The 15,222-nt window shown below is 42.6% G+C and overlaps 1 protein-coding gene across 2 annotated transcripts in view; it reads right to left on the bottom strand.

Annotated features, from left to right (window-relative positions):
- The window catches only part of LOC106573430 (IQ motif and SEC7 domain-containing protein 3), a 42,927-nt gene extending 29,719 nt beyond the window's left edge, over nt 1-13,208 (bottom strand). For both annotated transcript variants that reach the window (XM_014148479.3, XM_014148480.3), the window contains exons 1-2: nt 12,299-13,208; nt 2,801-2,866 (exon numbers count right to left, since the gene is read on the bottom strand). In XM_014148479.3, coding sequence (XP_014003954.2) covers nt 2,801-2,866; nt 12,299-12,831 — 599 coding nt within the window. In that variant the 5' untranslated portion in view covers nt 12,832-13,208. The remainder of the gene's footprint in view (nt 1-2,800; nt 2,867-12,298) is intronic.
- Between the last annotated feature and the right edge of the window lie 2,014 nt (nt 13,209-15,222).

Below are 15,222 nucleotides of genomic sequence, written 5' to 3'. Positions count from 1 at the left end.
GGACAAAAACAAGGACATTTCTAAGTGACCCCAACGATAGCGTATGTATATAGCGTATGTATATATGTGTGTGTGTATGTGTGTGTGTCCTTTACTTATCTTTCTTAGTCTTTCAGTTGTTATATAAGCCAGCTCTAACACCGCAGCTACTGTATAAAAGCAAAGACTGCTCATGCTTAAATAATGACTACATCAATAATGTTCCTCTCTGGTTCTGCTATTCAGCTAGCACAGCCTGACACACTGTGTGTGTGTGTGTGTGTGTGTGTGTGTGTGTGTGTGTGTGTGTGTGTGTGTGTGTGTGTGTGTGTGTGCGTGTGTACATGTCTCTCTCTCTCTGTGTGCGTGTGTGTGTGTGCGTGCGTGCGTGCGTACTGTACATGTCTCCATCTCTTTATCGTGTGTGTGTGTGTGTGTGTGTGTGTGTGTGTGTGTGTGTGTGTGTGTGTGTTGCATGCTGGAGGCTGCATTTTATTAAGACTCTATTAAAAACACCATGCCTCAGCACTGCACCAGAATACAACAAAGTACATTCAAATGTATTTAAGGCTTTAACAGACAAGTAGATATGGACAGTAATGGCTCTATAACAGTACTCCTGCTTCACACACACACACACACACACACACACACACACACACACTGGTTTCTCCACCTCCTCCTCTGATGTCACAGTGAAAGAGAAATTAACATCTGTCATCTCACATCACTCAAGAGCCGCACAGCGGCCCACAGCCAGAGGACACACAAACACACACACAAACACACACAAACAGACACACACAATTCTATCTAAAATACGATGGAGCGATGACCCCCATCTTATTTTAGATAGATAATATGCAACAGTATTGTAGTAGGCCGTCTCGAGTCCGGTCTTGAGGCCACATATTTAGAGTCTCGGTCTTGTGTCGGGTATATTTTTACTCGGCCTTGACTCAGTCTTGGACAATGAGGACTCGTAATTTCTTCCTGAGACTAGCCGAGACCATAACAATCAGCTCACATTCAGTCAGAGCATGAAGCCAACAAGCTCTCACAGTCTCATTGCATAAATAGATAATACACATTCCCCAAATGTCAAATTTTGATGTTCCTCCTGCTGCTCTGTATCATTCCTCCTGCTGCTCTATATCGTTCCTCCTGCTGCTCTATATCGTTCCTCCTGCTGCTCTGTATCATTCCATTTATCCAAACATCAAATTTCGAAGTTAAGGGTTAAGTTTATGCACTCATTCCAAATGGTTATGGTAAGGGTTAAGGTTTGGGATAGGGTTAAAACATTAAGGTTAGGCACTCATCAACACCCTATCAAAACCCAAGTCTACTTGATGGTAATAGCGCTCACTGTTACCCTTAGTGGCTGGTTTTGAAGACATTTCCCAACCTCCTCAGGGCATGGATAAACGTCCAATTCTGACATCAATCTTGAACGATCTCCCTGCATAAAAACACTTCGCCAGGCCAAATATCCACACTCATTTCATGACACTGTCACTTCCTGACCATAGTAAGTGGTTATTTTCTATGGAAGAGTAGGTCAGGGCGTTTTGTTTGTATAATCTCCAATTAGAGGCAGCTGGTAGTCGTTGTCTCTAATTGGAGGTCATATTTAAGTTGATGTTTGTCCCACCTGTTTTGTGGGTGATTATATTTTGAGTAGTGTGTATTCTCTCTGCGTCATGGTTTGTTGTTTTTGTTAGTTCAAGTATTTAGTGTATTGCATTACGTTTCATGAATAAATAAAGATGTGGAACTACAAACACGCTGCATTTTGGTCCGATCCACCAAACAGCCGTGACAGACACATTCATTTATTATCGCCTATTGAAACCTGTGCTTCCTACTTTACTGGTAACATTACTGTCATTTTCTTTAATTGAAAAATACCCTCAAACTTTGTCATGCTCGTCAGAATTTCCTTGGCAGGGAAGAGTGGGAGAAATTGGCTATAGGGGAGTGGGGGAAATTGGCTATAGGGGAGTGGGGGAAAATGTTTGAAAGTTTGGCGCTCACTATTAGTAAGGGGAGACCGGGAGAAGTTGAAACATATTTTGTATTTTGAGCTATTATTGACCTGTTTGGGTTCGTGATCATTTGTAGAGTGGCTCTCTATTTGCCCTCAGCATGCATTTTTTCGCCATTCTAAATGTTTAAAGAATCCATTATGTTCTTCTGAAACATGAACACAGAACATTTTGAACTCTTATGGTTGCTATTTGACACCATTACTATCACGGTCTTGAATTGAACTCGCATTTCTCTCGCCCCACTCGCAGTCTCGGTCTTAACTCGGTATCCCCCCCCCCCCCCCCCCCCGGTTTTGGTCTTGACTTCCCTACTCCCAGTTCATAGACATAAAATGTAATGACAACATTGCTCTGCTCCCTCCAACCTCTTCAGGGCTAGAGAGGTTGGATCAGTCACTGGCAGCACTTTCACTACCCCGCAACCACACACAGACAGAGCTGGAGTCTGATGGCATTTGTGTAGTGTGTGGACATGGCTTGAGCAGCACACACAGACACATACCGACAAACTAAAGGGAGTTCCACAGGGGCACAATCACAGAGCCATTAGATAGCCCATCTGAGAGAATCAGTAATGGCACTGCAGGGTAGACTGGAAGGGGAAGATGAAATGAGAAAGAAAGAAAAAAAAGAAAGAAAGAGAGAGAGGGAATAAGGTGGGTAGAAGAAAATAAGAAGACAGCAAAAAAAACTGATAAATTCACAGAGGAAGAGGCAGAGAGAAAAAGAGATCCGATGGAGTGATTTCAGAGTTCAGATTTCAACCTTACCTGGAGGTGCCAGTGGGAGCAGCCTCTGGGGCAGGACAGCAGAACTGATGTAGTATTGTCTGACTCCTGTAGAGGAAGAGAGGGGGAGGAGAGGAGAGGGGGCAGAGAAGATGAGGTGAGAAGGGGAGAGTTGGGTGGGACAAGAGGGGGCTAAGAGTTGGTAAAGTGTGAGTGTTTCTTTTACTCTTATGGTATTAGCGCAGAGTTGAATCAGAACCAAACTCTATCAACACACACAAACCTTATTAACTACATCAAAAATAATTCAGACATCAGACATATCTGTTGTTTTAGTAAGATTTAACAAGTACAGATGGTTACTCAGATGGCTACTCTCTCTCTCTCTTTATCTCTCTCGCTCGCTCGCTCCCTCTCTCTCTCTCTCTCTCTCACACACACACACACACACACACACACACTCATTCATATGCACACATGTGCAGTGACAAGTAACAAAACACTGATACAATGATAGACTAGGACAGTCACACAATAAAAAATTATACCATATACAGTACAAACAATACAACTAAAAATAATCTGATTTTTTTGGTTGTTTTAAAGTGGCACATGCTTCGTAGACAACAGGTGCTAAGAGCCTCGGCGTGACCCTGGACAACACCCTGTCGTTCTCCACTAACATCAAGGCGGTGACCTGATCCTGTAGGTTCATGCTCTACAACATTCGCAGAGTACGACCCTGCCTCACACAGGAAGCGGCGCAGGTCCTAATCCAGGCACTTGTCATCTCCCGTCTGGATTACTGCAACTCGCTGTTGGCTGGGCTCCCTGCCTGTGCCATTAAACCCCTACAACTCATCCAGAACGCCGCAGCCCGTCTGGTGTTCAACCTTCCCAAGTTCTCTCACGTCACCCCGCTCCTCCGCTCTCTCCACTGGCTTCCAGTTGAAGCTCGCATCCGCTACAAGACCATGGTGCTTGCCTACGGAGCTGTGAGGGGAACGGCACCTCCGTACCTTCAGGCTCTGATCAGGCCCTACACCCAAACAAGGGCACTGCGTTCATCCACCTCTGGCCTGCTCGCCTCCCTACCTCTGAGGAAGCACAGTTCCCGCTCAGCCCAGTCAAAACTGTTCGCTGCTCTGGCACCCCAATGGTGGAACAAGCTTCCTCACGACGCCAGGACAGCGGAGTCAATCACCACCTTCCGGAGACACCTGAAACCCCACCTCTTTAAGGAATACCTGGGATAGGATAAAGTAATCCTTCTAACCCCCCCCTTAAAAGATTTAGATGCACTATTGTAAAGTGGTTGTTCCACTGGTTATCATAAGGTGAATGCACCAATTTGTAAGTCGCTCTGGATAAGAGCGTCTGCTAAATGACTTAAATGTAAATGTAAACAACAGTGAAATGCTTACTTAAGGGTCCTTTTCCAACAATGCAGAGTTAATGATATTTTTTATTATTATAAAAAATAGAAATAGTGACACAAGGAATAAATACACAGCGAATAAAAAAATACACATAAAGAGTAAAAATAACATGGTAATATATAGGGAGTGGAAAATAATATGGCTATACAGGGACTACCAAGTTGATGTGCAGGGGTATGAGGTCCTTTAGGTAGCTGTGTACTGTGCTTATAGATAGGGGTAAAGTGACTAGGCAACAGAATAGATAATAGACAGTAGCAGCAGCGTGCGTGTCTGTGTGTGTTTTTGTTGAACTATCCTTGAGGGTACCAGAAGTCCTCACAAGGATAGTGAAACAAGGAACATTTGGACGAGTGGGGACATTTTGGCTGTCCCCACAAGGGGAAATGCTATTTTAGGCATAGGGTTTATGTTTAGGGTTACAATTAGAGTTACAATTAAGGTTAGGGTTTACGATTAGGTTTAGAGTTAGGAGTTACGGTTAGGTATAGTTTTAGGCTTCGGGTTAGGGATTTGGGGTTAAGTTTAGGCTAAGGGTTAAGGTAAGGGTTATGGTTAAGGTTAGAGTGTGTGTGCATATGTAGTGTGTGTGTGTGTGTGTGTGTGTGTGTGTGTGTGTGTGTGTGTGTGTGTGTGTGTGTGTGTGTGTGTGTGTGTGTGTGTGTGTGTGTGTGTGTGTGTGTGTGTGTGTGTGTGTGTGTGATGGGGTGTCGGTGTAAGTATGTGTGAATGTTAGGGTAAAGTCCAGTGTGTGTGCAAAGAGTCAGCACAAGAGAGTTTGTGCAAAAAAGGGTCAATGCAGGTAGTCCGGGTAGCCATTTGATTAGCTATTTAGAAGTGTTGTTTAGAATTCTTATGGCTTGGGGGTAGAAGGATTCAGGGTCCTGTTGGTTCCAGACTTGGTGCATTGGTAACGCTTGCCGTGTGGTATCAGAGAGAACAGTCTGTGGTTTGGGTGGCTGGAGTCTGTTGGGCCTTCCTCTGAAACCGCCTGGTATAGAGGTCCTGAATGGCAGGGAGCTCAGTCCCAGTGATGTACTGGACCGTACCCAGTACCCTTTGTAGCGCCTTGCAGTCGGAGGCCAACCAATTGCCATATTAAGTGGTGATGCAGCCAGTCAAGATGCTCTCCCTGGTGCAGCTGTATAACTTTTTGAGGATCTGAGTGGGAAGAGGCGTTGTCATGACGTGTTAGAGTGTTTCTGCGTGTGTGTTTGTGTGTGTGGCCCCTCACAGTCCCCGCTGTTCCATGAAATGTTGTTTAATCTTTTTTTTTTTAAAGGTGTTCGCTTGAGTAATTGCAAATGGGAGTTCCATGAGATCATGGCTCTGTATAATACTGTTTGTTGCTGTGAATTCGATTTGAACTTGTGGACTGTGAAGAGACCCCTGGTGGCATGTCTTGTGGGGTATGTATGGGTGTCTGAGCTGAATGTTATTTCATTACGCAGACAATCTGGAATTGTCATTACAGTAATGCTTCTTATATAAACTACAAAAGAAGCAGTTAATCTCTCGTCAACCCTCAACCAGGAAAGACTGGCCTGCATGTTGTTGATGTTAGTTCTGTATGTGCAGTAAAGGACAATGTGTGCTGCTCTGTTTTGAGACAGCTGCAGCTTTGCTAGTTCTTTCTTTGCTGCACTTGACCATATTACAGTAATCAAGATGGGACAAGATGGGACAAGACCAGAGCCTGAACAACTAGTACAGATGATTTTTGTGTGAAAAACACAGATCATCTTTTTAGAACAGACATACCCCCTCCCCATCTTCACAACAACTCTGTCAATATGACTTGACCAAGATCATTTATCATCCAATGTTATACCTAGGAGTTTAGCTTCCTCAACTTCCTCAATGGTCATACCATTTCTACATAACTCCAGTTGAGGTTTAAGTCTTAGAGAATGTTTTGAACCAAATACAATGTTTTTAGTTTGATGTATTTAAAAGCAGTTTATTATTATTCACCCATTTATGATACTGACTATAACTGCTTATTTAGAATTTCAGTGTTCTCGCTAGCTTTGGGTGCTGACATGTACAGTGTGGAATCATCCACATACATAGTCATTCTAGCTTTTATAAGACCAGTGGCAAATCATGTTTGTTGTCATGCCAAATATTGTCAAAACAACGTCAAGGTAGGAACTCCGTTACAGGAATAATTAAAACCCAGCTGGTTCAAAAAGCTCATAGGACCAACCCAGAGCTTTATCTCCAGTAACAGTGGAGTTCTCTTTCTGTCTGTGTTGGCCATAGCAAGGTCACCTCTCTGTCTGTACAACACACACAAATGCTGTAACATCTCTAACACAGAGAGCAGGTTAATATTTTAACACTACACATCTCCCTCTTCTCTCTCTCCTCTCTCACTCAGTCTCTCTCTCCCCTAGCCCAAGACTAGACACTCTATGTTATAAATTATCCAGGAGCGGGAGGTCAGAGCGGAGAGTTACTCTCTCTCTTTCCCACTCTCATCTCTATTTCTCTCTCTGTCCTGAGAGTAGCTGATTGCAGTTTGCGCTAAGGGCTAAGTGGGCCAGATACATGTGGACCAGCTGGAAGGGGGAGGGGGGAGAAATAAGCAGACCCACGTACCCCCCCCCCCCCCCCCCCCCCACACACACACACACACACACACCCTATTTTAGTGTGTACTGCATGTTATATGGTGTGCCGATTCCACATCATCTTCCACGTCATCCCCCCACATTTGCAGTTTGTGCACTGTGTCATGTGAGAGTACTGTCAATCATATGGAGAGACGTAGCGGTTGAAGGGAGACAAAATGAGAGAAGGAGAGGGAGGTAGAGAGAGCTCTGAACCCCTAGACATGGTTGTCATCGTCGGGGTAAACGATTGTAAAATGTATTTTAAAACTACCCCCGATTTTAACCCAATCTTAACCCTAACCTCAAATTAAGACTTAAAAGCTAATATTCTTGTTCTTGAATATTCACGGTATAGCAAATGTTGATAGAACAAAAGGAAGTTGATGCTGGATAATGAACAATCAAAAAAAAGCCTTTGTGCAAAAAACTTCCAGAAGTAATGAATGTAGTGGAAACATTTTAAAGCCTTTATTTTCAATGGTTTATGCATTGCAAGAATAAAAATGTTTGACTTAACCTAATTGGATATTTTCTACTGTAGTTCCTGTATATCCCGTGTGCCATTTCCTCTATGCTTCCAAAGTCTAAATATCAGTAACAGTCTACAGGTCCAACAGCCTCATGGAACCCTGGTTATTCCTCACAGTTAAGCATCATCAATCTCCCCTCCTCTCTTCCCTCTTTATCTCTTCTACTCTGTTCTTGTCCTCAGTGGCAGAGGAGTCCCAGAGAGCATAATCAGCAGTCCTGCTGGGATTTCACTCATAATCAGAACATCACACACACACACACACACACACACACACACACACACACACACACACACACACACACACACACACACACACACACACACACACACACACACACACACACACACACACACACACACACAGGGTTTAATTCAAATTAATTCAGAACCATGGACAGGGCCACTAGAGCTGTAACAGTAGAGCTGAGCTGCAGCTAAACCAACTACAGTAAGTCTACAACAGTTGTAACAGTAACCTACACAGCTACAACAGTAGAGTTGTATTCAATCCAACTACAGCCTGATATTTAAACCTCACCCCTCAACCAGGTTTCAAAGCAGTGTTTCTTTGCCAAGGGTGTAGTATGCATCTGAGCAATATCCTTCCAAACACACACACACACACACACACACACACACACACACACACACACAGATGTGTGTGTTATATAATCTCCTATGTTTTGGTCTCTCTCAGAAAATAATCCACTACTTTAAATTCTCCACGTCACACTCATGATGATCCTACCATTGTACCAGCCAACATCATCAGGAAAGAAGGCAGGCCTATATCTTACAACCTGGTGGGGGGGGTCTACTCGAGTTGAAATCGATGTTGGCACACACACACGCACTGTAAAAATAATCTAGTGTTTTCAACTAATTATTATTAAGTAACTGATTCCACTGCCTTTTTTTAGTTTACTCAACTTTTTGGTCCAGGTGTTGCCAAAAAAAAACGTTTGACCAAAAACAGCTTCTGGACATCAGAAGACATCACCAACCTAGATTTGGATGAAGATTTCTACTTCAACGAGTCAGCAGCTGCGGATGTACTGCTCATTCCGGACCAGGCACAAATCCCTGTGACTCGAAAGAGGAAGAGACGGCCCAAGAGAGAAAAATGAGCGGTCTCCCTGATGAGACTATGATGGCGAGTAAATAAACCGCCTCTACCCTCCGTTCAATTGGCGAACGTATAATAACAAGAGAACAAACTGGACGAGCTCCGTTCGAGACTATCCTATCAACGGGACCTGAAGAACTGTTATGTCCTATGTTTATCGGAGTGATGGCTGAACAAGGGCATGCCAACTAGGCACACACTGGTTGAATCAACGTTGTTTCCACGTCATTTCAATAAAATGACATTGAACCAACGTGGAATAGATGTTGAACTGACATCTGTGTCCAGTGGTTGGATAATACATTGCCTATAAAAGTATTCACACACTTTGACTTTTTCCACATTTTGTTGTGTTACAGACGGAATTTAAAATGGATTAAATTGAGATGATGTGTCACTGGCCTATACACAATACCCCATAATGTCAGTGGAATTATGTTTTTGACATTTTTACAAATTCATAAAAAATGTAAAGCTGAAATGTCTTGAGTCAATAAGTATTCAACCCCTTTGTTATGGCAAGCTTAAATAAGTTTAGAAGTACAGTTTTGCTTAACAAGTCACATAATAAGTTGCATGGCCTCACTCTGTGTTTTTAACATGATTTTTGAATGACTACCTCATCTCTGTACCCCACACATACAATTATCTGTAAGGTCCCTCAGTCGAGCAGTTAATTTCAAACACAGATTCAACTAAAAAGTACAGGGAAGTTTTCCAATGCCTCGCAAAGAAGGGGAACTATTGGTAGATGGGTAAAAAAAAAAGCAGACATTGAATATCCCTTTGAGCATGGTGAAGTGTATCAATTTACCCAGTCACTACAAAGATACAGGAGTCCTTCCTAACCCAGTTGACGGAGAGGAAGGACACCGCTCAGGGATTTCACCATGAGGCCAATGGTGACTTTAAAAGGGGTTTAATGGCTGTGATAGGAGAAAACTGAGGATGGATCAACAACATTGTAGTTACTCCATAATACTAATGACAGAGTGAAAAGAAGGAAGTTTGTACAGAATAAAAAAATATTCCAAAACATGCATCCTGTTCACAAGGCACTAAAGTAAAACTGTAAAAAATTGGCAAAGAAATTAACTTTAGGTCCTAAACCGTTGTGTTTGGGGCAAATCCAACAACACAACACATATCACTTTTCATATCATGTTATGAGTATGCTTATCTTCGGCAAGGACAAGGGAGTTTTTTTATTATAAAAATTAACAGAATAGAGCTAAGCACTGGCAAAATCCTAGAAAATAACATGGTTCACTCGATTTGAATCCCACTTTGTAACACAACAAAATGTGGAAGAAGTGAAGGGGTGTGAATACTTTCTGAAGGCACGTAATAGCCAAGTTATCGTTAATCATTATGTATTTATTCCTCGTGTTATTTTTTTCTATTATTTGTCTTTTTTCTCTCTCTGCATTGTTGGGAATGGCCCAGAAGTAAACATTTCACTGTAAGTCTATACATGTTGTTTACACAGCATGTGACACAAAAATGTGATTTGATTATTTGATTTGACATACTGTAGGCAAAAATTCAGTCAACTTAAAATGATGTGGTTGCTCAAATTGTCTCATATGTTCATTCAACTAGAAATCATTATTTGGAAATCATTGCTTACCTTAAAAAAGGCTGTGGAACTAGTTACACACACACACACAGTGCTTTTAACATACAATGTTTTCAACGTACATATTTCACACACGATTACATTGTGCATGTTCATTTATACAGTAATTAATAGTGATGTTACGTTTGATACCAGAGCTCCATATGTCACAAATCGCTAAGCAGCTAGCTCTGAAGCAGTGTGCCGATGCGTGTATCACTTTATCAGAAGTACATCATCAATGATGTCCGAAGCTTTGTTTGATCACATGCTTTTTCAAACCATGTGTTCCAAAATGTGAGATCCCACAGATTTTCGCCATGGTTCCACTTGGTTCACAGCATTCCAATCTTCCTGCTAAGCCACCATGTCTGTGTCAATGACTGATTTCACCTGTATTGCTACACTTTGCACTTCAAAGTATATCTCAACTCTGTTAAAAGTACACTCAAGAAAAACGATTGCATCTATCATAGTGATTAAGGAGTAACATTAAATGTGCCCCACAAACATTAGAAAACTATACATTAAAACCTACCATTTCTGAAATAAGTCAATCAAATCAATGATGAGAGAATAGTCAGATTAACTGATAATTGAAACAGACATGGTGGAGTAGCAGGAAGCTCGGAATGCCATGAAACAAGAGGTTCAAATCAGGGGAGAAAAAGTGCCCACTCTCATTGAAGCCATGGAAATTCCTGCAGAACGCGGTTGGCCTTCCAACTGCCGTGGCTTCAACGAGAGGGGTCAGTCGTTCTCCCCTGTTGTAACTAGTTCCACAGCTTTTTTTAGGTAAGATGGCCAAATAATAATTTCTAGTTGAATAAATACATGACAAAAGTTGAGCAAAAAAATTCATTTTAAGTTAACAGAATTTTTGCCTACGTTTTCTCAAGTTGGAGCTACATTTGGGCTAACTCATTTATTTTAAAACTTCAATTAATACCCTGCCGTTTATTTGATTAAATCACTGAACACAACCTGCGCCTATTAGAGACAGGCTTCTATTTCAGCCAGGCATCTATTTTCTTAATGCACACAGCTTTTGCTAATTTGCATATTTAATTGTTTAATTCCAGCTTCCACTATTTTAATCCATTTCTTCATTTCAGGCACTAATGTGTTATCATGTACAGTATGCCACTGTAAAAATAAAAATAAAAAAACTACATTTTCCTTGACAGAATAATTATTCTCCTCATTGACTATGCACTTTTGGCCGTTTTCACTTTCGCCAATACAGGGCGATCGGCCGATTTCTGGGGGTCTGTACTGACCAAGTTGTTGATTATTCTTGTGCTTGCCAGTTAGCTAGCAGTTCTCAGCAGAAGGAAGTGACAAGAATAAGGGCTGTCCAGAACGTCTCCTATCCATAGACGTTGAGAAACGTGGAAGAAAGGAGTGACGTTGAAGAAGTAATGGTAGTAGGAGTAGAGACACCAGATGATGTTCCTTGTCAACAGAGGGATCCTGACATGTTGCATATTAAGAAGGTGGACTTTGTAGCGTTTATTACTTTGGTTATCAACTGCACAGCGCAAACAGAGAGGAAATCGAAGAAAATAGGCATCATTGTGAGTGCGGCTGAGCGTTTTTTGGGACTAAGAGGTTTTCTGCAGAGGCATTACAAGGAATTATGTCGATGAATGCTCAGTCCTCCCAGGCACCTGAGCCTATGTAGAGATGTGACTGAAGGAGTGGGATGGTTGTTTGATTTATTTTTGTATTACAGTATGTCGCCCCCCCCCCCTTCTTCCCCAAATTGAATATTTTTTGGTTTCAATACCCTGTATAGTAGGTGGCGGCAATACACCAACAGGTGTAGTCTGCCATAACAATGTAAAACATTTTTTTTTTTTTAAAGCACTTTTCAGCCATCATTTTTCGAGTCATTACTGAATTTTTTTATGTAACAAGTCAAACATTAAACCTAAAACAATTCATGGTAATTCATGGTAACCTCCTAAACCATTCGTTTAAACGGTGTTTATTTGCTAAAATGTGTACTATTGCCTGGTTATTAAAAGGGACATGTGGCTATTTGAGACTCAGTGTTTAATTGAAGTTTTACGTAAACAAAACAAAAGTCTGTGGAACCAGTTACTTAATAGTAATTAGTTGAAACATCTAATTTGTGCTTCGTTTTTTTACAGTACACACACTTTATCACATTCGCGTTGATAAAAGATAGTAAATGGACTCACTCTGATTGATTGGCGAGAGCCAGCGAGCGGCAGAGAGTGGTAGGAGTGAGGGGAGCTAGGGGAAACAGGGGATTCAGTGTGCGGCAGCCCGGGCTGGTCCTGCCGTCTTCCCCCTTGCCAGGGCCGGCCTCGCTTGGCGGAGGGCTCGGTGACTGGGCCGGTACCAACTGCATGTCCTCCGGATTAGCGGGTTGAGGAGGCGGCTTTTCTTCGTCCGGGTGAATCTCAGGCGGAGGCTGGGCAGGCAGAGACCCGGTGTCATGAGGTTGTGTGTCTGGATGTTGGTGCTGAGGATGACGATGATGAAGGTTCGGGTTGGAGTCCGGGTGATGATGATAATGATGTTGTACTCTTGCCTCGCGTAGATTCCTGTTCTCTCCGAGCAACTCGTCCACGCGCCGGTCCAGTTCGTCAATGCGCAGGCGCTGTGTCTGGATGAGGCTCTGCTGGTTCTGAACTATAGTGGTCAGTTCTCTAAGGTACAGAATTGCCTGGACCGGGTTCTCTAGCAGGCTGGTCCCCTGCACAGCCATGACCAGAGAGAGATAGCGCAAAGGAGAGCGATATTGAGATTATCGAGTGTAGTCTTGGGAGAGGTCAATTTCTCCTCTCTTCTCCTTTGCTTTTTATTCCTTCATTAGTCCCTCCCTTCGTTGTAACGTTACTCTTCTCTTCTGTTTTTAAACCTCTTCTGTTTCTGAGAGAGATACTCGGGTGTAGAGAAGAGACTATTCCGTTGAAAGGGAAAAAAGCAAGAGAGAGACAGGAAAAAAAGAGATATGATGATCAGATGTAGAGGTACACCTTCCCGTCTTCCGGTGATGAGATTCTCCTTTTCTCCCTTGCGGCCACCGATACGGCTGTGCTGCTGATTGCTGCTGCTGATGACAGTTTTCAGATCCAGATGCGACGCAAAGCGAGTTGGGCGGGGGCGTGTGGCGTCATCACACATGAATGCGCACGCGCGCACACTCAGCCTAGCGTGTTTAACACTCCTCTGTATCTATGAGTTATTTACTGTATTTCAGAATTATGCAACACATGCTCTGCCTGTGCACTATAACCCTTCACACACGCAAGCACTCACGCACGCACACCCACACCCACCCACACACACACACACACATACACACAGAGAGGGAACCCATATTTATGTTTATTTATTTTCCCTTTTGTACTTTAACTATTTGCACATCATTATAACACTGTACATAGCCATAATATGACATTTCAAATGTGTCTATTCCTTTGAAACGTGTAAGTGTAATGTTTACTGTTCATTCTTGATTGTTTATTTCACTTTTGTTTATTATCTATTTCACTTGCTTTGGCATTGTAAACATATGTTTCCCATGCCAATAAAGACCTTTGAATTGAATTGAATTGAAAGAGAGCGAGAGAGAGAGAGAAAGATCTGTATGTGGTTGTTTGTAGCTGTGTCTGTCTCTAGGTCATCATTGGAAGGCCTAATGGTTCAAATAGGTCACCTGGACAAAGCTGTAAAATAAAGGCTGAATGAAATCAAGCTGGTGTTTGTAATCCAGTCCTATGTTGTTGCTATGGTAGCCAAGAACTGACTGTTGCCATGGTTACCCCCTACTGACTGCGCTGTTGCCATGCGGCTGCTTGATTACAGTCATGTATGTGTGTGTTTGACCTGTCTCCTATCTGTTTGCTCATGATAATAATATTTCAGGTATGTGTGTGATGGGGAGTTGGGAGAGCGAAAGAAAATCCTGTATCCCTGATAGTTTCCATAGTGCAGCAGGGAGACAAGATGAAAGGAGCACTTCTCTGTGATATAACACACACATACCCATGTGCCTATTCCCTTGCCAATCTGCCCTGCAATAATTATCTGTGACCCAGTCACTATCAACCCACACACATCCCATTTCTGGCACCAATGTAGTACACTAACAAATTGCTGTAAATTTACAGCAAAACTTGAACAGTTAGCTACTGTAATTCTATATTACAGTACAGTACTGTAAAGAGCAACGCTTTATAGGAACTCAATGGCATTCTGCTAAATTGTATTGTAATAAAATTACAGCAATTACTAACAGTGAATAAGTAATTATGTATTACAGCATAACAATTAATATTTTGTATTTTATACCAACTGCATTTGTAGAGACCTTAACAAAGGCTACTAAACTGGCAGTGACTACAGGACAAAACGAAGCTAGCTAGCTAACGAAGAACAACAAAGAATATCTAGTTAACAGAAGAAAAGAAAGAGAAAATCAGGACAGAAGAAAAAGGATATCAAAGTGAAACAGTTCTCTAAAGACACAAGATACAATAATACAAGAAACAACACTTCTGTAGCTTGTCAACTATGTGTCTGTCTATCCCTGTTCTCTCCTCTCTGCACAGGCCATACAAACGCTTCACACCGCGTGGCCGCTGCCACTCTAACCTGGTGGTCCCAGCGCGCACGACCCACGTGGAGTTCCAGGTCTCCGGCAGCCTCTGGAACTGCCGGTCTGCAGCCAACAAGGCTGAGTTCATCTCAGCCTATGCTACCCTCCAGTCCCTAGACTTCCTGGCGCTGACGGAAACATGGATTACCACAGATAACACTGCTACTCCTACTGCTCTCTCTTCGTCTGCCCACGTGTTCTCGCATACCCCTAGAGCATCGAGCCAGCGGGGTGGTGGCACTGGAATCCTCATCTCTCCCAAGTGGACATTCTCTCTTTCTCCCCTGACCCATCTGTCTATCTCCTCATTTGAATTCCATGCTGTCACAGTTACCAGCCCTTTCAAGCTTAACATCCTTATCATTTATCGCCCTCCAGGTTCCCTTGGAGAGTTCATCAATGAGCTTGACGCCTTGATAAGTTCCTTTCCTGAGGATGGCTCACCTCTCACAGTTCTGGGAGACTTTAACCTCCCCACGTCTACCTTTGACTCAT

Source organism: Salmo salar, chromosome 16, assembly GCF_965601325.2.
Source record: "Salmo salar chromosome 16, fSalSal1, whole genome shotgun sequence".
NCBI classification, from domain to species: Eukaryota; Metazoa; Chordata; class Actinopteri; order Salmoniformes; family Salmonidae; genus Salmo; species Salmo salar.
The sequence above is the reverse complement of the archived record's forward strand: the minus strand, read 5'-3'. Positions and strand labels throughout refer to the sequence as shown.